Source organism: Astyanax mexicanus, chromosome 2 (genome assembly GCF_023375975.1).
Source record: "Astyanax mexicanus isolate ESR-SI-001 chromosome 2, AstMex3_surface, whole genome shotgun sequence".
Classification (NCBI taxonomy): domain Eukaryota; kingdom Metazoa; phylum Chordata; class Actinopteri; order Characiformes; family Acestrorhamphidae; genus Astyanax; species Astyanax mexicanus.
Genome location: NC_064409.1, coordinates 23,999,103 through 24,026,092, shown reverse-complemented (window position 1 = coordinate 24,026,092; position 26,990 = coordinate 23,999,103). Strand labels below are relative to the sequence as shown.

Genomic DNA, 26,990 nt, shown 5'->3' with positions numbered 1-26,990 from the left:
TGGTAGCTGATGGCAAGCTACATGAACAGGATTCGAACCAGAGATCTCCTGATCATAGTGGCAGCGCTTAGCCCGCTGGACCCCGTTGTATTATAATGTATATATGTATGTTTGTGAATATCATCGCTGTCTAATGAAAAACCATTATCTCCATTTTTGATGATTTTTAGTTTACTACATAATTTGAACAGACAAACTGTCCCTAACACTGAGCCTACATTTCTTGATGAATAGACCAATAGAAATACTTAAAAATGACCTGAAATAAACTCATTATACTTTGACTTCCATTGAAAGTTTAGAAGGTTTTTTCTCTTTTCTGTAAAGTTGCTGTTTTAGATGTACTTGTTTTTCATTCATTTATTGGACAGCGACAATATATATTTTCTTATTTCCACAAATAAAAAAAGAAAGCGATTTAAACTTCTGTGTTTCTGAATTTCCAGTCCAGTCTGTCATCTTGGGATAGCCCCGCCTCTTTTAGAAAGTAACCCTTGACATCAGTGACATCCCAACCTGTACATTGTTTTATTTTCAAGCGACTGAAGACACTTACTGCTTCTTTTTTAGCTTATAATATTAATTTCACTTAATATTTCTTATATTGTCTCCATTCTGAGCTTAAAGAGGTAAAAGTCACTGTAAAATGTCACATTAATTAAAATAATGATATAAAATTAAATGTAAATTTTTGAAACAGAACAAGAACAGTCATCATGAAGAACTCAACATGTCTACAGCTCTAGATCAACCAGGTTTCCATCAAATACCCATTTTCACAACAGTTCACCCTGTCATGGAGGGACTATGCAGAAGAATGATTTCAGTGTAGTTTAGTGAAGTCTAATAAATATGATAAAGAATCAGAATTAAAAATCATTAAATTATTTTTTTTTACATTTTCAGACCAAAAGCACAGTATTCTGATAATAATCCACTTATTGAAATCTGTATTAGATCTGGTTTTACAGACACTACACACCCCAGCCCAATCCCATAATCCCCTGCAGCGTCTCCATGTAAAGGTTCGTTCGGCAGCGTTCGTTCGTTTGTTGGTCGGTTTGTTTATTTTTCGTCTGTTTGTCTGATTTGCATGTGTCACCGCAGTGTTGCCATGACAACTGCAAGAAAAAGGGATCAATTTACTCAGCTCACGCACCATCACGAGCTGTCACTTCCTGTCGCTGACAGATTTCATACCCTATCCCTTAATATGCATCATTCTGTACTGATGTGTTAAACTGATGCATATGGAGGATCTCGCTCTAGACGTGGAGAGGAGTTTTGGATGTTGGAGAGAATTGTGTTTTTCTATAGGCTGTGAGAGGGAAATCTGTTCCAGTAGAAGATTTTGGAGAGATAATATGTAAATTCAAGATTTTTAGAGAAAAAAATAGCTTTATAGAAAGCTTTTTAGAATTTTAAATTGAAAGGTTTTTGTATGGATACAAAAAAAACCCTTTAAATGTACACTTTTTAAACAAAACAAGTCAATTTAAAGAATCAAAACAGAACATTTTCTGGATTAACTTTTTTGTTTAAAGAAAATTTGGTTGTATTTGTTTAAAAGGGATAATTTGCTAATTTGAATTATTTTCAAATGAAAAGTTTATTTTTAGAAAATGTTTCTTATAACTTGTACATTTGTAGTTATTTTGTAGTGTTTTTTGGACAATAGACAATCTATTTTTGTGGGACATTTGTATCTGTCCAAAACAGTAAGTTTTTAGTAATGGTATAGCTGATTATTGTCTATAGCAGGGTTTCTCAACCTTTTTTCTATCACGGCACTCTTTAAAAGTATACAAAATTTCAGTTTCAATTAAATACATACACTCTGCACTCATCCCGCAGGCAACACACACAACAAGTCATTATTAAAACAGACAGGGGGCAAAAGGAAAATCTGAGCTGGGGATGATGCACATAAAAGCCCTATTCTGGCAGGAATGGATGAGAGACAGACACAGAGCTCCTGGTCCACAGCCCTCATACTTGTTCTCGATATAAGATAAGCTTGAAAAGCTCAGTTTAGGATTTAGGAGCCGCATCCTTTTGAGGTCGCATTCGATGCCAGAATGCATCTGTTGCAACAGCTGTGCAACTTGTACACGTCTCATTTCGGTTGGGTATGTGGCCTTCCTCTGTCGACGCATCCTTCAGAGTGTCCAGCCCCTGAATTGAGACACACCCCATTCGCATGCTGCCCTCGGTAAGGAGAGGGGCATGTGAGAAGCATGTTTATGATTCATAATGCGTCCATTGAGCTGCATTTTTTGCAACAGAAAGGTTTGAAGGCACCCCGATGAAGACACACAGCATACAGAACCCTGGTTGAGAAACGCTGGTCTCTAGGACCATGAAATACCACAGAACCATGTGGTTGATTAAATAGTTTTTTAACCAGTTGCAGGAAAACATCTTGTAGATGTTTCATTTCAGAATTTTTCAATGTTGAAGAGTGTTCTACAGTCATTATTAGATATACAGTACATGTGTTTATGTTGAGTTTTTTCGGAAAATACGCAAATTTTGAGTAGAACATTTGGAAGAACATATTGTTTTGTTAAAGGCTTTTTCTCATAAAGGAAAGTTTCTCTAAAACAGTCAAAACAGCAACTTTTTACAGTAGTACTTCCATTTTTAAAGGAAGTCAAAGTAAAAATAGTCTATTTCTGGTTATTTTTTTAGAATTTCTCTTGGTCCATTCATTATTAAATTATGGCACAGTGTAAGGGACAGTTTGTTTGTTCAAATTATGTAGTAAAAAACAAACAAAAATTAGATACCTATTTTAATTGGATACTGATGATATTTTCCCTGGTACCCCTGTCCCAGTTTCTCATTTAAAAATTTTAGACATATGGATTAACTGAAAATCATACAAGCTTCTGATTACATTAAACTAAATCAGCTTTTAGCCACAAACAGGACACATTATAAACTACAGGTGTTGAACAATGAAACTGAAACATCTGGTTTTAGAGAACAATAATTTATTGTCCTGACGGACAGTTCTGGTGGAAACAGGAGAGTTGAGGCGCACATTGAATTCTGCCGTGATTTGAGCAACCGTGGTTTTATGTTTTTTGAATACAATCCAGGTTAGCAACCGAACATCCCTTTCAGACAGCTTCCTCTTGCATCCACAGTTAGTCCTGTTGGATGTGGTTGGTCCTTCTTGGTGTTATGCTGACATTATCCTGATACATCACAAAGACTTGCTGTCTTGGTCACAGATGCGCCATTAAGACGTGCACCAACAATTTGTCCTCTTTTGAACTGTCACCTATAATGTTGTGTGCATTGCAATATTTGAAGCAAAACTGTGCTCTTTTACCCTGCTAATAGAACCTTCACACTCTGCTCTTACTGGTGCATTAATGTGCAATTAATGAAGATTGGCCTCCAGGCTGCTCCAATTTAGCCATGAAGCCTCCCACACTAAAATGACAGGTGTTTCAGTTTCATTGTCCAACCCCTGTATATATCCCATTAGTCCTTTCTAACTTGTTTCCAAACAAACATGCAAATACATAAATAAATCAGTATATATAAACAGCAGATTCCTGTATACTTACGGATAACCGCGCCAGTTATCAATATAGGCCACTTTGGTGATGTCATCTTTGCCTGTGAAGACGCTGTACGGTCCGTCAAAGGTATTGTTGTACTGAAGAAAACAAACCAAACACAAAACTGTACAAAATATCAACAAACTATAACACAAATATAAATTCACTTTTCAGAGTTCATGTTTTAATATTATTATACCTTTAACCAAACTAGCACAGCCTTTAACTTTACAACACCAGGATATGTTTTATTGTGGGTTGATGGCATTTAGGGTGGGATAGGGTGAGTTAAGCTGGGCCAAAAACAAAATATGAAAATTACCGTATTTTTTGCACTATAAGGTCTTGCCGCTGGCAAAGCTAAGTTAAGCATTAGCATTAGCGACTAACCGCTAGCCGCGGCACTACACTGAAGCCAGAAATGATATTACCTAGTGGTTCGTCCCATGTAGCTTGTTTTAACACGGTAAACGCTCAGGCTACAGTCCGATATACTCACCTCTAAACGGTGAACGAGCTAGCACTGCGCTTACAGACTAATGCTAATACTGCTCCAGCAGTGCTAGCCGGGCTTAGCAGCAGGCTACAGGTCGATAGTACTCACCTCTGGACTGTGAATGAGCTAGCGCTTGGCACGGATACAGTATCAGCTAATGCTAATACTGCTGCACTTCAGCAGATTGACTCTACTGCTACTTACAACCTGACTGGTAAAATTCATACATAATGCGCATCAGATTATAAGGCGCACTGAAGATTTTTGGGAAAATTAAATAGTTTTAAGCGTGTCTTACAGTGCACAGTTGCGGTAAACAGGTCACTGTCTTTAATACATTTAAATGTTGGCATAATTTAGATGCAACAAAACTTAAAGGCTACTGTTTTAATAAACATTAGCAGCAAATAATATTTTGTTTTTGACTAAAATTTATTAAGACTAAAATTAGATTAAAATGTTGTTTGTTTTCGTTGACTAAAACCAGAGTAAAATCAATAGGGAGGTGCCAATGAAGACTAGGGGGATTTAGGGTGGTGCCAGAGTGGGCTTGGTTGGGTTTGGGTGGGGGAGGGTTGGTCCAAGGTGGACCCAGGATGTGTTAAGGGCGGTTCATGGGTGTACTGGGGTAAGCCCAGGGTGCATGAGGGGTAGGACCACGTTGGGTTGGGGTAGTCCCAGGGGCCATACTGGGTTCTAGGCTGGGCTTGGTTGGTTTTGGGAAGGCTGGGTTGGAACTAGGGTGGTCTAGGGATGGATAGGTTGGACTTTTAAGCTTTTAGAACTCGTTTAACAGCAGTGTGAGCAGAGTGAACAGAGACTTACTGGGTAGAAGACTCCGAGGGTGGATTTGAGCATGGGGTCAGTGTAGCCCCACAGCAACTCCCTCACCGTCCTCCTCTGGAACAACGTGGCTTTACTGAGCTGAATCAGCATATTTGCCACAGTGTGATCTATCAGACTGTACACACCCTGAAATACCAAAGATTTGCTTTTATTTAACAACAATGACACTTCCTTTCTAGAGTACTCAAACTTTTGGGTTTGAGGGCAGAGAATTTACAGTTTGTCTCAGTCACTTTGATGCGTTTCTCAAATCAGAATTAATATTTGCACCACAGTGTGAGCATTTTAAAATAAAAAACAGCTTGTACAAACATCATCACATAATGGATGAGCAGCTAATACACATTCTTCACACCTTAATCCTTTATTCATTACCAAAAGGTATGTATTAGGTATGTATTAGGAAACGTGTCATCAGAACAGAACGTTTTTTAGACATGATCTTTAGAAATGATCATGGGATCGTGTTTCAGTTTATTCTGTGACGATTTTTACAATGCTAATGTTTTGATGACAGATTATTTAAAAGTTATTTTAAAATACTGTAATTTTTCATGTGAATCATAAATCAATTTAAGCAGTACACAATTACACTTCAATTTATGTAATTTATAAAAGTCATGTTGTAAATTCTGAAATGTATCATTATAAAACTGGAGTGAAGCAACACATACATCTGGATGAGGCTGGCTTTAACCTAATTGAACACAATGTACAGTTGCAAGAAAAAGTATGTGAACTCGTTGGGATTACATGAATTTCTGCATAAATTGGTCATTAAATGTGTTCTGATCTTCATCTTCAAGTCACAACAATAGAAAACACAGTCTGCTTAAACTCATACCACACAATAATTATATATGTTTGCATGTTTTTTGGAAACACAAAATGTTAAAATTCTCAGTGAGGAGGGAAAAAGTATGTAAACCTTTGGATTTAATAACTGGTTGACCCTCCTTTGGCAGAAATAACCTCAATCAACTGTTTCCTGTAGTTACAGCTATAATATTCTTGGGATATCTGGTGTGAATTAATCGCTCTCTTGAGGTCATGATGCCACAGCATCTCAATTGGGTTGAGGTCAGGACTCTCCAGAAGGCGTATTTTCTTCTGTTGAAGCCGTTCAGTTATTGATTTACTTCTATGTTTTGGGTCGTTGTCCTGTTGCATCTTCCATCTTCTGTTAAGCTTTAGCTGGTGGACAGATGGTCTTAAGTCTTCCTGCAAAATGTCTTGGTAAACTTGGGAAATTATTTTTCCGTTGATGACGGCTATCCGTCCAGACCCTGAGGCAGAAAAGCAAACCCCAAACCATGATGCTCCCTCCACCATGTTTCACAGTTGGGATGAAGTTTTAATGAGGGTGTACTGTGCCTTTTTTCTTCTCTGCATGTTCCTTCCAAACAACTAAATTTTTGATTTATCTATCTACAGTATGTTTTGCAGCAATGTTTTTTTTAACAGCAGTGGCTTCCTCCGTGGTGTCCTCACATAAACTCTATTCTTATTTAATGTTTAATTATTGTAGCTTTGTCAACAAAAATGTTAGCATGTGCAGAGATTTCTGTAGGTCTTCAGCTGACACTCTAGGAGTCTTCCTCACCTCATTGATCATTCTGTGCTGTGCTCTTGCAGTCACCTTTACAGGACGACCACGCCTAGAGAGAGTAGCAACGGTGCTGAACTTTGTCTATTTGTAGATTGTCTGTCTTACTGTGAACACATGAACATCGAGGCTTTTAGAGATACTTGTGTAACCCAAAAATTCTTGAACATCGTCTTCTGAGAGAAGAATTGGTATTTGTTTTTTATAGGGCAGGGCAGCTTTAACTGATACAATTTTTTCAATATCGTGCAGCCCTAATGTAATCTAGAATTTCTGATGTTGTCTGAAACCCCAGGCCTGATTAGTTTACAGCGTTTCGTATTACAGCTCTCAAAGATAACAGTGCTATCAGCAGAGGAGCTATGACGTAATAACCACTAATAGACTGTGTTCTGTAGCTGAACTTTAATCACATCACTATCTGTAGAAATTAAACCCTGACTGTGTGTTGTTACTGAAGACTGACGGACGGGTTCATCATGCTGATGTTTTCAGGGGTAAACAGGGGTACAGCACAGAGACCGGACAGCATGAAGACAAACCAGAGAGAGAGAGATGGCAAAAAGATGTTTATACATATAGATCATAGACAGACAGAAAGACACAAAGCTTGGTAGGTGGATAGAAGAACAGATAGACTGAGGAATAGACTGATGCATGGATGGATGGAAGGGCAAAATCAAATCAAATTTCTTTGTACAGCACTTTTAAAACTGATGCTGTCACTTTATAGAAAGCTTTATAGAAATGTGATCTCAGAACAAAGAATCAGACAAAAAACTAAACATATATTACAGAACCTCTAGTGAGCAAGGAGGCGAGGAAAAACTCCCTCAGAGCTGAAAGAGGAAAAACCTTGGGAGGAACCAAGGCTCACATATAAGGGGAAGCATGCTACCACTGGTTAGACAGCTTTTAAATGAATGGTAAAAAGTCATTCCAGCAGTGGAAGCAGTTGGATGTAGACAGACAGACAGACAGACAGATAGATAGATAGATAGATAGATAGTAGGGGTGTGATGAGACACTAATATCACGAGACAAGACGAGACACGATACTGGGTTCACGAGAACTAGGCGAGACGAGATTTAAAAAATTTGTTTTAAAGAAAATATAAAAAATGAAAAATGAAATAAAAATAAAACTTGTCTAGGTCTTATATAGTGCAAACAACAAGTGCAAACCACAATCAGTCATATTAAGCCTATGGTTTGTGTTTTTTCTTCTAAATCTCTAAACCATGCATAACCATAGTCAGACAGACAGACAGACAGATACTTTATTCATCCCGAAATGTAGGCAAAATGCAGCCAGATATACAACGTAAAAGTAGCAGAAGCATCTTCTATGCCAGGGGTATTTAATTAGAATTCAGTATGGTCCAGTTAGAGAAGGTCTGAACCGATTGTTAACTTGTGTTATGATGTCACGCCCAGAGCGCTCGGCATGACTTTAGTTTCTGCCCGTTCTCGTTTTTCCGCTCGTTCTTGGGCTCCTTATCTCCTTATAAAGGCGTTTTTTCAGCCGGAGCAGCGGGACTGCGACCCTGACAACACGGGTTTGATACCGTGTGCAGAGAGGGGTGTTTATTTTTTTTTTTTCCTTACCGCATCTCCACAGATCTGATTAACTGAAGAGAGCGTTTGGTGATCTTACCCCACACGTGATTGGTCTGTGATTTACTGCACCGCAAAGCGTGTATACAATTAAATCCTTCTCAGTAGGTTTGGGTCCGGACCTGGACCACGGTCCGCCCATTAGTGACCTCTGTTCTATGCAAATACCCGAATTTTACTCTTCTGCTGAGAGCTGCTCTCTGCTCAGCGACCACACTCGCTGTATAGCTACTGTGTTGCCAGATCCCTCTTAAAAAGTCCACACTAAACTGTTTTTTCTTCCCGCGAGAAAATATCGTCACGTTTAATCTCGCAAGATCTCGTGCCACGAGATCTCGTCACAACCCTAATAGATAGATAGATCATGAGATCATTATTTTTACACATGGATTGTTCACCACAGAGTCCAGAACTTTAGGATGTGCTGAAGAAGGCTTTGTGCAGTGATCAGACTCTGCCATCATCAATGCTGCAGCAAGATCTTGGTGAAAAATGAATGCAACACTGGATTGAAATAAATCTTGTAACATTGCAGAAGCTTATTAAAACAATGCCACAGTGAATGCATGACACAATCAAAGCTGAGTGTATGGAGCCTTTTTTTAGCCAGGCAGTGTAGATAGATAGATAGATAGATAGATAGATAGATAGATAGATAGATAGATAGATAGATAGATAGATAGATAGATAGATAGATAGATAGATAGATAGATAGATAGATAGATAGATAGACAGATGTGTATGTGTGTAAGAGACAGAGTGAGTATGTGTGTGTGTGATATGTGTGAGACTTACAGCCACTGCGAGGTTGATTGACGTCACATTGTCCTCCTCAGTACCCACAGACATTGACGGCTCGAAGATGGCTCCCGACGGCAGCATGAAGGAGATGGTGTGGTTTTTGAGGGCGGTGATGTTCTCTTTGTGGAGGTAGCGCGTCCTAAACGCAGTGGGACAGAAAATCTACTGACCATCTGAGAACACCAGCGAGAGATTTCCAACACACTGACAACCTGAGACAGAGGATTCCTACAAATTCTACATTTACTCGCCAATTCTACCTATTATAGACTCACTGAGAAAGAACAAATACCCTGTGATGCCTTAGGCAGATATGTAAATGTGCTGAAGTAGTGATTAATGCAGGTTCTGTTTGGGTTTGAGTATGGAGGTCTTGTGAAGAACGCTTCAATGCTGTCTTTGCTGTGGAGAGACCAGTGATGTGAATAACGGAGTTGAAATAAACGGTGCAACTAACGGCGTTACTTTTTTCAGTATTGAGTAATCTTACTAATTACTCTGACTGTAACTAAAAAACGGCATTACCATTTCCAACACCCCGTTACTGCACGTTACTTTAGCTGCTCAATTAACTTTTTTTTTTTACTTTGCGCATGCAGACAAAGGCGCAAGTGTGTGTGTGTGCATTGTGTGTGAGAGGGTGCTTTCACACCTGAAAGTCCGGGCCGTGGTCCGAACCAAGGTTCATGTGTTTGCTACATTGTGTATATTTGGTCCGCTTATTTTTGTTTTCACACTGCAGTTTAGGGAGCGCACCAAAGACCTCTGTGTGATACTCCTACATCCTTTCATCATCACTTACGTATCACTTATGATGCTTTTTCCTTAACTTGACGCTGATTGGTTTTAGAAGGACATGGGTCTGACGTTGGGTGTTGACAATTCAGCGCGTGGTTAATTCGGTTTACAGGATAAGAAAAAAATGATTCATTTCGTCTCCATAGTAGTGCTGCTATTGTGTTTTTTATTCCAGCAGCAGCAACTTCAGGTACAGAACGAGTTTGTCCTGAAGCAACTGTATCCACGGCTCATTTTTCCTGCTTTACGGTTATTATTAAAGGGTACTAACTGCAGCCTGCAGGAAAGCTGAGTTGGACGTCCAGTGCATCCAGCTCCGCCCACTTTGTTAGCGTCATGCCGTCCAGTCCCGCCCACTTTGTTAGAGTCATGTCTTAGCTCCGCCTCTGAACGGAAGTAAACAATGTACAGGGCAGTTAGCGGACTTTAAATATAATGTGCCGCGTCGTCCGGCTTAAATACTGTGTATACACTACAAGCTTGCGAGACTGACAAGGCATGGCGTGGACAAAGTGGGTGGGACTGGACGCGCTGGACGTCCAACTCCGCCTTCCCGCAGGCTGCAGTCAGTAGTAGATGGTTATTTTTCTTCTTCTGCTGCCGTTGCTGAGGAACGCCTGCTCAGCTTCCTGTAATTGGTCTGAAAGTTTGAACCATCCAGAAAAGCGCTTTCACACTGCAGGCGAACCGGACCACGGTTCAGAAGATCCGGACCGAGACCACCTCTCTTGGTCGGACCAAAATCTGGTCCTTTGGTTCGGACCCCTTTCACACCTGCTACTTTGGTTTTTCCAGATGGAAATACAGACACTATTTCAAACTCACTGAGGTCAAAAGGTTAAATGTGCACGTTGAGTGCACATTATGCTCCCGAACGAAAAATTTGTCATGGAAAAACCTCTATGCAGGTACTTTGCTGTCGTGCACTCTATTCATCTGGCTTATGAAACACGCTCTGAGAAGGTTACCTTTACTGGTAACTAGTTACTTTTATAGTGGAGTAACTCAGTTAGTACCTCAGTTACTTTATTGAAGAAGTAACTAGTAACTAAAACTAATTACTTTTTCAAAGTAATGTGCTCAACACTGGGAGCGACACACTGCCCCAACTGCTGGTGTGATTGATGAACTGGGGGGCATTTTGGGCGACAATCAGTCACCCCTAGTAGTAATACGGGGGACACAGCTAAGCAATATATGTAAAATATCCTGCAGACACGTTTGCAGACTACAACACATTCTTGTCCTGCAGCTGGGAAGTGCAGTTTCAGAAACCTTTAAGTATAGAGCAGAATCTACAGGTCCAGCTGCAACATCTATGGGTAAATGTGCTGCAGGATGCCATACAGAACCTGTATACCTCCATGTTCACCTGTATCTCATCTTGTATCCAGGCTAGACACTAGAGCCTCCTTTCAATTACAGTAGTTTTCCCCCAATAAACATATCCTATCATTCTAATATTGTAACCACTCTAATACATCATCACTACATTCACACATATAAAGATTCTTGCTTGGTTATTTTTTTAATCATTTAATGTATCTGTACTGGATTAACCTGACGCACTGTAAACAGCGTCTGTTACTCACATGGAACTAACAAACAGAAGGGTTTCAGTGTGGCAGAGGTACTTTTTTTATATTCTATAATAAACTAAACGGCACCCTCTGTTCATCGTAAACATGCTCATCTTTTCCTTATTTATCACATCAGTGTAAAGAAATATGTCTATAAACATGTACAGTATATAGAGCTAGAGGACACTGTCATTTAGATTAGATAAATACAATCAGATTAGTCTGATCTCAGATTAGAGGTATAATTTAGATTGCTTCTGTTATCAAGAGGTTGGAAGCACTTCATTTTATTTGGATAGTTAAAGCAACACTTCAGCAAACAATCTGATTTCTACAGTCAGCCACCTTTAACCAAAACCTGGTCGATCCAGTGAGTCCTGTTTGATGTCTGAAGTTCATATCTTTAGTTTTATACTGGAGCTAGAAGGAAATTTAGACAACAAACAGCCCTCTTATCCAGTCTACTGTATGTACCTTAAAAGTGTATACTGGCCAATACTAATCTGATCCTAAAAACAAAGAAAGCAGAACATGTGAGGTACTGTTTAATATAGGTCTAATTCAAGTAACTAAGTAGTAAGTATTGGCTAATACAAATCTGATGTAAAAACCTTATAAGTCTGAAACAGATCCAATCTAAGTACCTAAATGTAGTTTTAACATATAACTCTCAGAGTACCTTATGATTGGTTTCCAGGACAAGGATTAAGCCTAGTCGTAGACTATACTCATATTTTACTTTCATTGGACATTCCAAATTGAAAATGCTGTGAAGTTTAAGACTTTACTTAACCCCTCTCTGGGAAACTGACCCGTAATGTTGAGTTTCACTGAATACAAATCCAATACACTAATGCTAAGTATTACCAATCCAAACTCAGTTCCCTAATGCTCAATACTGGCTTATCTGATCAGAGCATCTTAAGGCTAAGAATTGGCTGATCCAGTCTGAGTACCTTAAACTTGATTGCCTTAATCTTGAGTACCTTGATCTAAGCACCTTCATCCTAAGTAGTGATTAATACCGATCTAAGTATCTATGTAACCTAAGTAATGAGTTTTGCCTGAACACGGACTAATACTGATCATAATACCATACCAACATTTTCTTTTACTACAATTTTATTTCTATTTTTTTTCCCATTTTTTCCCCAATTTACACGGCCAATTACTCAACCCACTCATTAGGTCTCCCCCTATCACTAGTAATGCCCCAACACACCAGGAGGGTGAAGACTAACACATGCCTCTTACGATACATGTGAAGCCAGCCACCTCCTCTTTTCGAGCTGCTGCTGATGCAGTATCACAGCACTCTCGGAGGAAAGCGCAGTGACTCGGTTCTGATACATCAGCTCACAGACGCCTTGTGCTGCAGACATCACCCTAGTAGTGATGTGGAGAGAGAGCGCCATCTACCCACCTGGAGGGAGCAGGGCCAATTTTGCTCCCTCTGAGCGCAGGCAGCTTGATGGCAAAGCTGCATGAGCGGGGGGTTCGAACCTGTGACCTCCCTCTCATAGTGGCAGCGCTTTAGATTGCTTTAGCACTCGGCATCTGATTCAAGAACATTAATGCTGAGTATCGGCTGATCTGATTAGCGAACATTAATGCTCAGTACTGGCTGATCTGATTCGAGAACATTAATGCTGAGTACTGGCTGATCTAATTAGCGAACATTAATGCTGAGTATCGGCTGATCTGATTAGAGAACATTAATGCTGAGTATCAGCTGATATAATTCCCATCACCTACCTGTAAGTGTACGGTCCTTTCTGTATAACCTGAGGATTGCTCCCATTGGCCACGACATCATCAGGGTTCTGAACGTCAAACAGCCAAAACTGCCTGTAAATGGGAGTTCCTGTGGAATTCCAGGTTTCAAATGCTGTGGTACCCTCCTCCAGCACAGACTCCTACACAGCAGACACACAGACAGGTAGACAGACAGATAGTTAGCTGTGCCATTAAGCTCATCCTCTCATCATGTGCAAAGTTTCCGACACTAAGACAGTGAGGACCAGCGCATGCCTCCACAAATGAATGCAGCATTACTAGGCGGCATCACAGTGCATCCCCCATTTACCCCATCTATCCCTACTGTACCATCCAGCATCACAATGAGAGTGATGAGGAGAGACAGCGCCACCTACTGTACCCAAACAGAGGCAAACAGCATGACCTACTGTACTCTCTCAGACTCCAGCTGCTGACGAAGAAGTACACAGTATTATTCATGTAAGCTTAAAATGTAAAAATTACTGTTGAAATTTGTAATTATGGGATGGCTAAATTATTAAAAATGCATATTTGGTTGTATATAGACCAGAATTTACACTACTCTAATATAAAAAAATCAAAAGATTATAAATTGACATGACTAAATTTGTAAATTCTCCTTCTCATGTATAAAAGGTATATGTGTATATTTTGAGGGATGTTATTGTAGCATTTGGAGTAATGGGAAATCTAACCTGGAAAAAAAGGTCTATTCAGTTTTGCAGTTTCTGTTATCAAATGCAATCATTACATCTTTCCATAATATTAATGATATAAGTATCAATTGGTATGATGTTATGTTATTACTGTAGCATTTTGGAGTAATGGGAGGTCAAACGTAAGATAAAAGCACAATGTCACGGGAGCCAAACACGGGACAGGCAAGCGCAGATACAACACAGATAAATAAGACTGATCACAAAATGGCAGCATAACAAACAACAGGCAAACAGGTCATTCACAGGATATCCAGACTCATTAAAAAGGGCAAGGCAAAGGGATGGTCAAAATAGTTCAATACCAAAAAAGCTAACAAACAAACGGCTAAGCAAAAGTGTAGTCAAAAGAGCAAAAAGGGTCGGAAACAAAAGGTCAAAACTCAAAGGAAACGAGAGGTAGAAGAGCTACGTAGAATAGGTTCAATCCCGGGCAAGGAATAGGTGCAAGGGTGCAAGAGATATTTATAGTCAAGGGTCCAGGTGTGTGCAATCAATAGCATGGCGAGCCGATGCGTCATATGATCCGGCATATCCGGCATCATGGGAAATGGAGTCTCTTTCTTAGAGTCCGTGGCAGCCAAACAGACAGTAACAGGACTGACAAACAAAGCACCAGCACTGCTTGATATTTCATGTAATTAGTATCTGTTCTGTACCCAGATACGATACTGAAGAGGGTAGGGCTGGTAAATATATAGTGAATATAAATATATTCTATATTCTTGATTATTCAACATATTAAGCTGCTAAACATATTACCATCTTTGTGCCATTTAATCCCAAATAAGAATATATACGTGTTGTTTGTGTGGAAATGTTTTATAGAGTAGAGTCTTGTAATGTATTTTAATAACAACATGATCTGATGCAGTTTGTTAAATCAGTAAAAATATCACCAATAAATCTTATGATTATTAATCTACCTTATTACCTTATCTTAAAAATACTGAGTTGTGAGCTTTTAGTCATATCATGACACATAGAACAGGGAAAAGCCCATTAATGTACTCGGACTGTGTTGTTTGGTGTGTTTTATTAGTGTGGAAATGTTGGACACATTTGCATCACATTAATATAACAGTGTTTCAAGTGTAATCTCAGGGTCAGAGCTTCAGGATTAGAAATGCAGTGCTGATAAACACAGACTGTCCATAGAGTTACTCACTCACACTCTTTCTCTCTCTCTCTCTCTCTCTCTCTTTCTCTCTTTCTCTTTCTCTCTCTCTCTCTGGTGTGACAGTGAGAGCCGGATAGCAGAGGGTAGTAATTGGATAAGGGCAGTGTAACCCCTGGTGTTTACTCTATTGAAGAAGAGTGATTGAAGCAACAAAGCTAAAACTAAAATGTCAATTAATTTATTAAAAATGACCTGCTGTAAAGATCCTCAAATATTATTTTAATGATTAATCAACAGGACATTAAAAACTACTTAGAAATGATGAGTTTCTTAGATTTTACCAAATTGAAAAACTCTGGAATATAATCAAGAGGAAGATGTATGATCACAAGCCATCAAACCAAGCTGAACTGGTTGAATTTTTGGCATAAAGTTGTCCAAAAGCAGTGTGTAAGACTGGTGAAGGAGAACATGCCAAGATGCATGAAAACTGTGATTAAAAACCAGAGTTATTCCACCAAATATTGATTTCTGAACTCTTAAACTTAAAATATGAATATAAACTTGTTTTCTTTGCATTATTTGCACCATGTTTTTTTGCATCTTCTTTGTTATTTCAGCCATTTCTCATTTTCTGCAAATAAATGCTCTAAATGACAATATTTTTATGTGTAATTTGAGAGAAATGTGGTCCGTAGTTTATAGAATAAAACAACAATTCTTATTTTACTCAAACATATAACTATAAATAGCAAAATCAGAGACACTGATTCAGAAACTGAAGTGGTCTCTTAATTTTAGAAATGGGCCACTAGTAGTGATACGAGGAACATTAATAGCTCAGCAATATGTGCAGGACATCCTGCAGCCACATGTGTTTCTGCTTCTCATACCAGGACTTCCAACTGCCATTTTTCAGCAGGATAATTAATGCTCACCCACACACAGCAAGAGTTTTCCAGGAATGTCTCTACATTTTAGATTACAACACTTCCTTCTGCTTGGTCTCCAGATGTATCACCAATCCAGCCTATGAGTGTAGAGCAGGATCTACAGGCCCAGCTGCAACATCTGTGAGTAAATGTGCTGCAGGATCCCATACAAGAAGTTCCAACAAGGTGCTATAGCATATGCAAGAGCATTCAAGAGTTTTTCGTAAATGGCTGTGTAAGCAGCTCATAAAAACAGTTGATATGTGATATAAAGAACCAACTAAACCAAATTAACTAAATAAAGGCCATCCAAATATTCAAATAGTCATTTTGGAGCATTTTTATTGGGCCATTCATCATGAAACTAAAGATAGAAGATAAAAGATTTTTGCACGTCAGCAGTAATAGAGAACCATTGTCAATAAATTAAAAAAAATGTTTTTTAGGGTTGTATAAAACAATGGAATCAAATGTCTTAAATATCTGAGTGAAGGTCAGAGATCTGCACCTGCAGCAGATATACTGAATACACTGAACTGGACACCAGTGAACCCTGTACAAGATAAGCAGGCCTTACTGGCATTCATATTCATAGACTGCTATTAGACATTATTGGACAGCATATCTGTCTTATAAAGCAGTATACTCACTTTCTGTGTGATTAAATTCATCTGTTCAAGTATTATATAGATCAGTACTGCAACACTGCAGTACTGCAGTCATTTTCTTCAGGATAAATAAAGCACTATTCTATTCTATTCTATAATATTCTATACTAGTCCTTCAAGAGATATAGCTGCACATGTTCATATAAAATATTAAGAAGTGTAACACTGCACTTTCATTCAGGACATATAAAGCAATACTTACAGCCCTTTATATTCTGTAAATTTTAGAATTGTACAAGAATGAAATGAAGAATAAATGGGATGTTAGATGACATTACAACTAGGCCCATTTTCTGCCCCCAAAATGAGTTTAGGCTACATTTCACAATTGATTTCAATTTTAGTCCATTAGACATTAAGAGTTAATAGTTAAGAGTGTATGACTAAACTGCAGGTTTACTGGCATTATTAAAACTCTGGGTTTCATTGTATTTTATTATTAAACATTACCATAATTGTAGATTCTGCAACACAGTAAGAGTTAATTTATCATACTTAGAGTTCATTTACCACAGTAAGAGTTAATTTAGTATAGTGAGAGTTCATTCATGTAATAAGAGTTAATTTACCACAGTACGAGAGCATTCATGCCAGTAATTGTTCATTTACCTGAGTAAGAGTTCAGTTATTACAGTAAGAGTTAACTTATCACAGTAAGAGTTAATATAACTTTGTAATAGCTCATTTATCACAATAAAAGTTAATTTATCACAGTAAGAGTTAATATAACAGTAATAGTTAGTTTATCACAGTAAGAGTTAATTTAACATAGTAAGAATTAATGTAGCACAATAAGAGTTAATTTAGCACAGTAAGAGTTAATGTAGCACAATAAGAGTTAATTTAGCACAGTAAGAGTTAATGTAGCACAGTAAGAGTTAATTTAGCACAGTAAAAGTTAATTTAGCACAGTAAGAGTTAATTTATTACAGTAAGAGTTAATTTAGCACAATAAGAATTAATGTAGCACAGTAAGAGTTAATTTATCACTGTAAGAGTTAATTTATCGCAGTAAGAATTAAATTAACATAGTAAGAGATAATTTATTACAGTAAAGTTAATTCATCACAGTAAGAATTAATGTAGCACAGTAAGAGTTAATTTATCACAGTAAGAGTTAATTTATCGCAGTAAGAATTAAATTAACATAGTAAGAGATAATTTATTACAGTAAAAGTTAATTCATCACAGTAAGAATTAATGTAGCATAGTAAGAGTTAATTTATCACAGTAAGAGTTAATTTATCGCAGTAAGAATTAAATTAACATAGTAAGAGATAATTTATTACAGTAAAAGTTAATTCATCACAGTAAGAATTAATGTAGCACAGTAAGAATTAATTTAGCACAATAAGAATTAATTTAGCACAATAAGAATTAATTTAGCACAATAAGAGTTAATTTATTACAGTAAGAGTTAATTTACCTTATTAAGAGTTAATTTGTTCCAGTACAAGTTAATACACCACAGAAAGAGTAAGCTCACCCGGATACGAGTTAATACACAATAGTAAGAGTTAATTTAGCACAGCAAGAGTTCATTCACCACAGTATGAGTTAACTTACCACAGTAAGAGTTAATTTAACGCAGTAAGAGTTAATTTAGCACAATAAGACATAATGTAGCACAATATGAGTTAATTTAGCTTACATTACATAGCTGACAACAGTTAATTTGACCCAGAAAGGGGCAAATACACCACAGAAAGGGTTAATTTAGCACAGTAAAAGATTAATTACTCCTATAAATAGTTGATTTAGCACAGTAAGAGTTCGTTTACTGCAGTATTAGTTAGGTTAGCATAGAAAGAACTGATTTACCCCAATAAGAGTTAATTTGTCACAGGAAGAATTAAATAGTCCTATTAAATGTTCTCAGAATAATCTCAGAAAGAGTTCATTCCCAGTTGTAAGAGTTAATTTAGTGCAACTTAATTAATTTCAGCAGAGAGTTGGTAGACCTCAGTGAGAGTTAATTTAAGCACAGTTTGAGTTAATTCACGGCAGTAAGGGTTAATTCAGCCGCTGGCTCTGGTGCTGGATTTGCTGCTTGTCTGCAGGCTCTGGCTGTCCTGGTTGGCAGAGCTCAGCTGCTCAGATCTAATGACTTTCACTGTGACCTGGAGATGCCAGGCGTGCCATCCTCTCTCTCTCTCCCTATACTTCATACCAACGCCTTTAACCTTGACCTCCACCTTCATCCTCCTCATCCTCATCCTCCTCATGATCCTCATCATTATCTATTATTTAGCTGCTTACCTGCTTCACAGTGTTCTCGATCACAAGGTTGCCCACAGGGATGAGGATGACCCCCAGCAGACAGACCAGCGCCCCTGTCACGCTCCCCGCGATCAGCCAGCAGCGCGTGGAGCAGCACGAGCACCCCATAGTGCAGCTACCGGTCAGCCGAGGCGTCTGGGCGCTGTGGCATGGCACTGAGACCCACACTCACACACGCGCCGCCTCTCACCCGTTACGTAAGCAGGAGCGAGTGAAGGTTGCTGTCTCCGTGTGTGTGTGTGTTTCTGAGAGTGTGTGTAAGAACTCGTGTGTGCGCGCGAGCGTTTTTTCCCCACCCGTATTCCGGCGCGTCACGCCTTGCCCGGACTGTTTGTGAGTATGAACTACTAGCCAATTACAGAGCAGCATGCGCAGACTTGGAAACAGGGATGCTGCTGGCCAATCCCAGAGCGGCAAGGATGCTATTAACCAATCTTATAAAAGCAAGGGTCTCACAAGCCAATCCTAGAGCAGCCAGGATGCCATTAAACAATCAAACAATTAAACAGTTGGGATACTAGTCAGTGAAAGAGCAGCTTGCAGAGTGGATGCTACTCTGCAATTCCAGAGCGGCAGAGATTTATTTGTCCAAACTTAGAGTAGAAAAGATGGATTCTATTAAACAAATGACAAACAGCGAGATTACTGGTAGATAATTAGAGAGCAACTGGCAGAACAAAATTATAATTTTGTTAGTAGGCAATCCTTAGAGTGGCAGAGATGGTATCCAAACCTAGAGCAGCAAGGATGTTGGTATTGGTATTTGGGTGGATGGATGGATAGATGAGTGGATGCATGGATGAATGGGTGAGAGGGTAGTAAGGTGGATGGATGGGTGGGTGGATGGATTTGGGTGGATCGGTGAGTGGCTGGATGGATAGATAGATAGATAGATAGATAGATAGATAGATAGATAGATAGATAGATAGATAGATAGATAGATAGATGGGTGGATGTCTGTATAGATAGATAGATAGATAGATAGATAGATAGATAGATAGATAGATAGATAGATAGATTTGGGTGGATGGGTGGGTGGCTAGATGCACGGATGGATGGGTGAGTGGGTAGTAAGGTGGATGGGTGGGTGGATGGATGGATGGATGGATTTGGGTGGGTGGATGGATGGATGAATGGATTTGGTTGTGGATAGATAAATGCATGGATGGGTGGGTGGATGGATGGATGGATGGATGGATTTGGGTGGATGGGTGGGTGGCTGAATGGATGAATAGATAGATGGGTGGGTGGGTGTGTGGGTGGATGGATGGATAGATTGATGGATGGATTTCTGTATAGATAGATGGGTGAGTATTTAAATGTGTGGATAGGTGAGTGGATGCATGGATGAATGGGTGAGTGGGTAGTAAGGTAGATGGATGGGTGGGTGGGTGGATTGATGGATGGATGGATGGATGGATGGATTTGGGTGGATGGATAATAGTGAATTAAATAGAGGAGAGATGTATTGGCCATTTGTAGAGCTGGATGAATTCTAGTAGTCTAATATTTTTACTAGGCACTCATAGAGCATCTTAGATACTAGTGTTTGCTTTATAGAGCATTAAGGAAAAATACTAGCAAGTTATAGATTCGAAAGGTTGCTGCTAACCAATCCTAGAGCAGCAGGGACACCGCTAGCTTTCTTGCTTTAAGCTAATAATACAGCAAAAAAAGACACTGTAACCCATTATAGAGTGAGATAAGTAATATTAGCTAATCATAGATTGAGATAACTTACCTGAATGCGGGAGAAAAAGCTGAGTAGAAGACAAAAGTTAAAGTACAGAGGTAAAGATAAAGACTGAGATGTTCAATCAGATATGAAAAGTCATTGACTCAGGAGTATCACATTCAATATGCAATCTGTATTCTATTTTTAAGCTCAGTTTTGTTTTAGAGAATTAGTTACAAAACAGTAAACACCCAACAACTTACAAAAGATAAATACAGCCATTCTATATAAATAAATAAAATAAAATAAATAAACATTCCTTTTATTCTCAACTTTAAGAAAGAGCAATAATGTTTCCAGGTTAAAAAAATAATGTTCAACTTTAATTAACAATATTCAATTAAAAAATATTTGTCTCCATAAATATTATTTGTAACTCCATTATTATAAAAATAATCAATATTTAATGCAATTAAAAGGTTCACTTATGGCAGATCATAGTTTTATAAAAATTATTTGGACAGTTTTTGTCTAAATTTAGATTTTTAAATGCAAGCGTATTGACACTACTGTGTCTAATTGACTGAACACCTTTGTGTGTAATATAAATGAATGAATATATATATATATATATATATATATATATATATATATATATATATATATATATATATATATATATATGTGTGTGTGTGTGTGTGTGTGTGTGTGTGTGTGTGTATAAATGTGTATAGTCAGTAAGTCAGTTTGACTCACATTATAACCAAAGAGTTAGTATTGTACATTAATGTATTGTGAATTAAATGTTTTTCCTATTATATAATATGATATTAAAAATGACAGCACTTGTTCTACAGGCTTTCCATGTAGCCATGTGACCAGCGCTATCGACCAGCCAGTCTGATGATGAGTTCAAAGGCCGATGCCACAAAACAAAAGAGATAAGATATATTTTCATAATCTAAGAACAATAAAGCTTATCTGAGATGCATGTGCAGTGTTTTAAATAATTTACAATACTGTGCAGATGTCAGAGAAAATCTCTCATTCATTTCTTTTCCCTTGACAGGAAATTATGAGCGTCATTATATATTAGGTTCTTTATTTTTCAGCATCAGTATTAAACAAAATGTCTGTTCTACCAGAAAAAGCCTCAGAAATGCTGTCAGGCAAAACCTTTTATCTCCAAAACAGCAAGTTATAAAAAAAACTGCAAGATTAAATATTTAATTTATAGAAACCTTGAAAAGTCAGTGATATGAAAAAGTTTGGGCTCCCCGGATCATTTTCATGATTTTCCTTTTCGGATCAGCAATTTCAGTTAAATATATCATATAGCAGATAAACACAGTGATATTTGAGAAGTGAAATAAAGTTTATAGGATTTACAGAAAGTGTGCAATAATTATATAAACAAAATTAGGCAGCTGCATAAATTTTATGAAGAAAATAACAGCCTCTAAACTCTTCCTATAGCTTCCAATGAGAGTCTGGCTTCTGGTTGAAGGTATTTTGGATCATTCTTCATGTTTGATGGTTTCTGAGCCTGAACAGCCTGCTTTAAATCACAACACAGATTTATAACAATATTCAGGTCTGGGGACTGAGATGATCATTCCAGAACGTTGTACTTGTTCTTCTGTATGAATGCTTTAGTAGATTTTGAGCAGTAAGTATTTAGTGTTTAGGGTCGTTGTCTTGTTTAAGTATCCAGCCCCGGCGCTTTAACTTTAACTTTAACTTTCTCACTGATTCTTAAACATTGTTCTTATAAATATGCTGATATTCACTGAAATCTATGTGACCCTCAACTTTAACAAGATTCCCAGTACCTGCACTGACCACACAGCCCCACAGCATGATGATAAACCACCACCAAATTTTACTATGGGGAGCTTTAAGTGTTTGTCTTGGGATGCTGTTCTTTTTTCACCATGCGTACCACCTTCCATATAATAAATAATAATTTTTGGTTTCATCAGTCAATAGCACCTTATTCCAAAATGAAGCTGGCTTGTCCAGATGTGCTTTAGCTTTAGCATACCTGAAGCGACTCTGTTTGTAGTGAGCAGTGTTGGGCACGTTACTTTGAAAAATTAATTAGTTATAGTTACTCGTTACTTCTCCAAAAAAGTAACTGAGTTACTAACGGAGTTACTCCACTATAAAAGTAACTAGTTACCAGTAAAAGTAGCTATCGCGTTACTTTTATTATGCGCCCATCAAAAAAAAGGAAATGAATTATGTATTTACTATTATTAGAAAAATACCAAACGATAATAAACCCAAAATGTTGACAAAAATATAATCTAACGAATTACAAAAAATAAAAACGAAATTCTTCACAGAACCAAAGAAAATTACTAAAACATATAATACTGAAAAAAACGGAAAAACGTGTCTCGGGATGGAGTTAAACAAACCAAGCCACACTCAAAGGAAATATGTATATATAAACAAAACAAAATAATGGACAAAAACAACAATCTAATGACCGTTAAAATGGTATTAATATAACAGTTTCACCAAAAGAGAATAGAGCTTAGATCGGCCCAAAAAATCCGACCCGACCCAGCCGGAGCCCGTGCACATTCTGCCCAAGCCCGAACCATGAACTGTCATTATCAGCCCGAGCCAACCCAAACCATAAACTGTCTGTTTTCGGGCTGATTGAATGAGTGAAATATAATCAGAATTATGTTAATTAACACTGAAACATAGCATAAAACTATTATTTAATTAAAATGATTTTTAAGAACAGCTAAACACAGTGCTGCAAGTCAAACGCGGAGGCGTTCACCTGCCCCCAGAGCTACGTGATTACATTTTTCATTTTATTATAGTTTGATTCAGTAAGTTTTAATTTGTTTTTAGGGTGGGCTTGCTAGTTTTTATTAGTTTTCACACATCTCATCAGAGAAATCAATCTAATAAACGTGAGAGAGAGAGAGAGAGAGAGAGAGATTTGCTTGTTCTGGAATGAGCTACTCACAGGTAAATGTTCTCACACACTGTATCTCCTGTTTCTTTCATCTGCCTTGCGCTCATATTGTAATCCCATACATAGTTCTGCAGTTTTTCAGTGTTTTCTGTTGTATTTTGCGGCTACACCGCCCGCTGTACAACTCCGCTGTACAACAGCTCTTATAAATAAATTAAACACGAAAATTCAGTAATTTTAGTTCGTTTTAGTTAGTTTTATAAACACAAAATACAGTTCGAGATAGTTATGTTTTTTCCTTTTAGTTACCGTTTTTATTAGTTTCAGTTAACACAAATGTTTTTTCACTTTCAGTTTTCGCTATTTCTTTCGCTTTAGTGAACAATAATAATTGGTTATTTAGCAACATTGTGATTATCACACCAGAGCTTTATATAAAATAAAAATAGGAGCCCGATTTTGGGACGGTCTTTGGGTCAGGTCGGGTTCGGGCAGAGAATCTAAGCTTTAAAGATAGATAGATGATGGATAGATACTTTATTGATCCCGAAGGAAATTTAGCAAAAGAGAAAGCAGCAGCACCACAAAAACCGGAGCAGCTAAAAAGAGCTTAACTTCCTTAAATCGGAACTTGGCCTGTCCACGGCAATCACTGAATTGATTAGAGCAGCAAATCGTCACAATTGTGCCTCACTTCACCACGCCAACACACAGGCACAGCGGCCAGAAGCGGATGTATGGGTAGGACATGTCCCACCCAGTATTACAAAAAGGTGGATTTGATATGGATGTACAGCGATTAGGCTAACCATGTAAACCATGTAAACTGCTATGTTTCTGATAGCTGGTTAAAATGTTCATACCAACTCTGCGCTTAATAAAATACAGCCTGTGACAGTCAGTTAGCTTAACTTCGGAATTAGCTTTGGAATTAGTTTAGTTTAAGAAAAACAAAACTATATAATGTTCAGCGTGCCCTGTACCTGACTAGCTAATAACTATTTAATTTTCATTCATTTAGATAACTAGTCAGCTAGAAGCTGGATGAAGATAATAGCTAGAATTTAGTACAACACTTTATGTTGGTAGTTCTTAACCCTGAAAATTGTGATTTCCACCAGATCCAACTGATTAGCTAATAAACAGTACTTTACTGTGTTTACCTGTTAAAATCTCTTAGCCCCCTATGGATCATAAATCAATCATTATGTATGTCCAGCAGTGTATTAGACACATCATACCACCAATTACTTTATTATGTGCATTTAAAGCAGAGAAAGCTCTACAATATGCAGAACAGTGGGAATATGCAATAGAATAGGTAAGAACAGGGTTAAGAAACACTGATCTAATCTGACAAAAATCCATATGAAACGTAAAGTTACATTATTTTTCATAAAAGGACACCATCATAAAAAGTGCTTTCAGTAGAAACAATTAAAAGTGTGGGACACAATGCTACTCAGTTTGGAGAAAATATAAATATACAACATACAATGCATAATTAATAATAATAATAATAATAATAATAATAATCAAATCTGTTATATTATTTTAAATATTAGGTGATAACTGATCAGTTTTTGTCATATGTATTTAATTCAGACCTTTCACTTATAATTTTTTTCTAGCAACAGTAAATGTAATGTGGAGTAACCTGTTTAGGTTGTAAAATCACCTTTACTTGGATGTAACTAATAATAAACAGAATATAGAAAAAAATATATTATTTGGGATTAAAAGTAACTCCACAAATGTTTTTCTAGGAAACTATAGGGGGGGTTTGGTTCATATGTGTCCCCCGCAATATCAAACCCGCTCCTTACGCCCTTGGTAACAGGACTGAGTGAAAAACAGGGACAAAACTAAAATATGTATCTTAAATATTTTAAAAAATATTATGAAAAATTTGAGTTTTTGGAGTACTTGGAGTTTTTTTGGAATTTGAAGTCAGACAACAATGTAAAAAATACATCTCTGAAGGATTTTAATAATTATATTTCATGGTAAAGTTTATAGCTAGTTTATAGAGAGTGGGGACTGGTAACAAATGCTATTTTTTCAGTGTTCTATGTATTTGTTTTATTAATGTTTTAAATACATATCTTATTTTTGCAATTTGGTCAATGTACAAGACACTATGCTTAATAATAAAATGTATTTTAAAGTTATTTTGTGTGCACGTTTAATTACACATGTAATTTCTTTGGGACAGAAATGGCACTAATTCAGTGAAATATGCCAGTATTTGCTAATTATAGAGCACAACGGATACTACTAGCAAGTTATAGATCAAAATGGAATGGATTCTGCTAACCAATCATAGAGCAGCAGTGACACCACTAGCTTTCTTGCTTTAAGCTAATAATACAGCAGTAAAGACACTGTTGACCCACTATAGAGTAAGATGGGTAACATGAGCTAATCATAAAGGGAGATAGAAGTAGATAACAAAAGTTTATTAAGATCATTTTCTTGTGTTTATTAAAACAGCTCCTCATCAAATCTCTCCTCATATCAGGATGGTTCTATTTATAGTTCTCATCATATCCGCAGCTGGTGTGGTGAATCAGGAGAGCTGCTGATGTTATACACAGTATATATTCACTACTAATATATAAATAGTGCTCCTCACAGGCCTGCAGAAGGGCTACATATTTAATGCGGTTTGAGTGATTAGTGTGGTGAAGCTTCAGGCCAGATTTAGAACTGTGCAGTGACTTAAGGACACAGAGGCAGCCTTAGCATTAGCATTAGCATTAGCGCTGCTCGTTTCTGAGGCAGAGGCTCTGAGACGCTGTGTATGTTACATATGGCCACGCCAGAAACACATGGAGATGACGTGTCACCACTGTTGACTGGCTGAGGCCACCATCTTCAACTCGGTGGGCATAGCAACAGCCAAGCTGTGCCGCTCTGTACTCTGGCACGAGCCGTGATGTGGAAGCCAAGACAGAAAAAAAACACACTTTTGCTTGAAGTGGAAGAAAGTAGAATAATAATGGAATTAGAGATGGATGTGCTTTTGACACCAGACTGGATTTATTTGTTTGCTTACCAGCCTGTTACAGATAAGCCCTGCTGTCCTGCCTACAACAATACATGACCACTCATGACTACCCCCATGTTTTCTTTCATAAACACCACAGCAACCACCTGCCAACCATATCACAGCAACCATATAACAACCAATAAACCCCCGAATAGCAGCCACAACTACTATAGCAAATACATCTTAGTGTCAACAGAGTAAAAAACTATAGGAAACAATTAACGCCGCACATTAACTGGTATAGCATAGCAGCCATTACTTAGCAACATCATATCAGCCACCTAGAAACACCACACCGTGGCAACACCATGCAAACACCAGTTAACACTCCCAACATTCTCACGTCTTGCTCTTGCTATAAGCATGCTGGCCAGTGTTCAACCTCCCTCACAAGATAACACCTCACAACTTATACAGGTGTGGGTTTTCCCAAGCCATCCCTTAGGTAACAAACAGTTCATGGTCTATTTTTTATATGCTGTTGTCCCATGATTTTGGCATGTCATTT

At 37.8% G+C, this 26,990-nt stretch overlaps 1 protein-coding gene across 1 annotated transcript in view; it reads right to left on the bottom strand.

The window, feature by feature from the left end:
• cd36 (CD36 molecule (thrombospondin receptor)) overlaps positions 1-19,055 on the bottom strand; it is a 29,548-nt gene extending 10,493 nt beyond the window's left edge. Inside the window, exons 1-5 of the mRNA XM_022671462.2 lie at positions 18,794-19,055; positions 13,075-13,235; positions 8,936-9,080; positions 4,897-5,043; positions 3,582-3,673 (exon numbers count right to left, since the gene is read on the bottom strand). Of these exons, the coding sequence (XP_022527183.1) occupies positions 3,582-3,673; positions 4,897-5,043; positions 8,936-9,080; positions 13,075-13,235; positions 18,794-18,922 (674 nt within the window). The 5' untranslated portion in view covers positions 18,923-19,055. The remainder of the gene's footprint in view (positions 1-3,581; positions 3,674-4,896; positions 5,044-8,935; positions 9,081-13,074; positions 13,236-18,793) is intronic.
• Between the last annotated feature and the right edge of the window lie 7,935 nt (positions 19,056-26,990).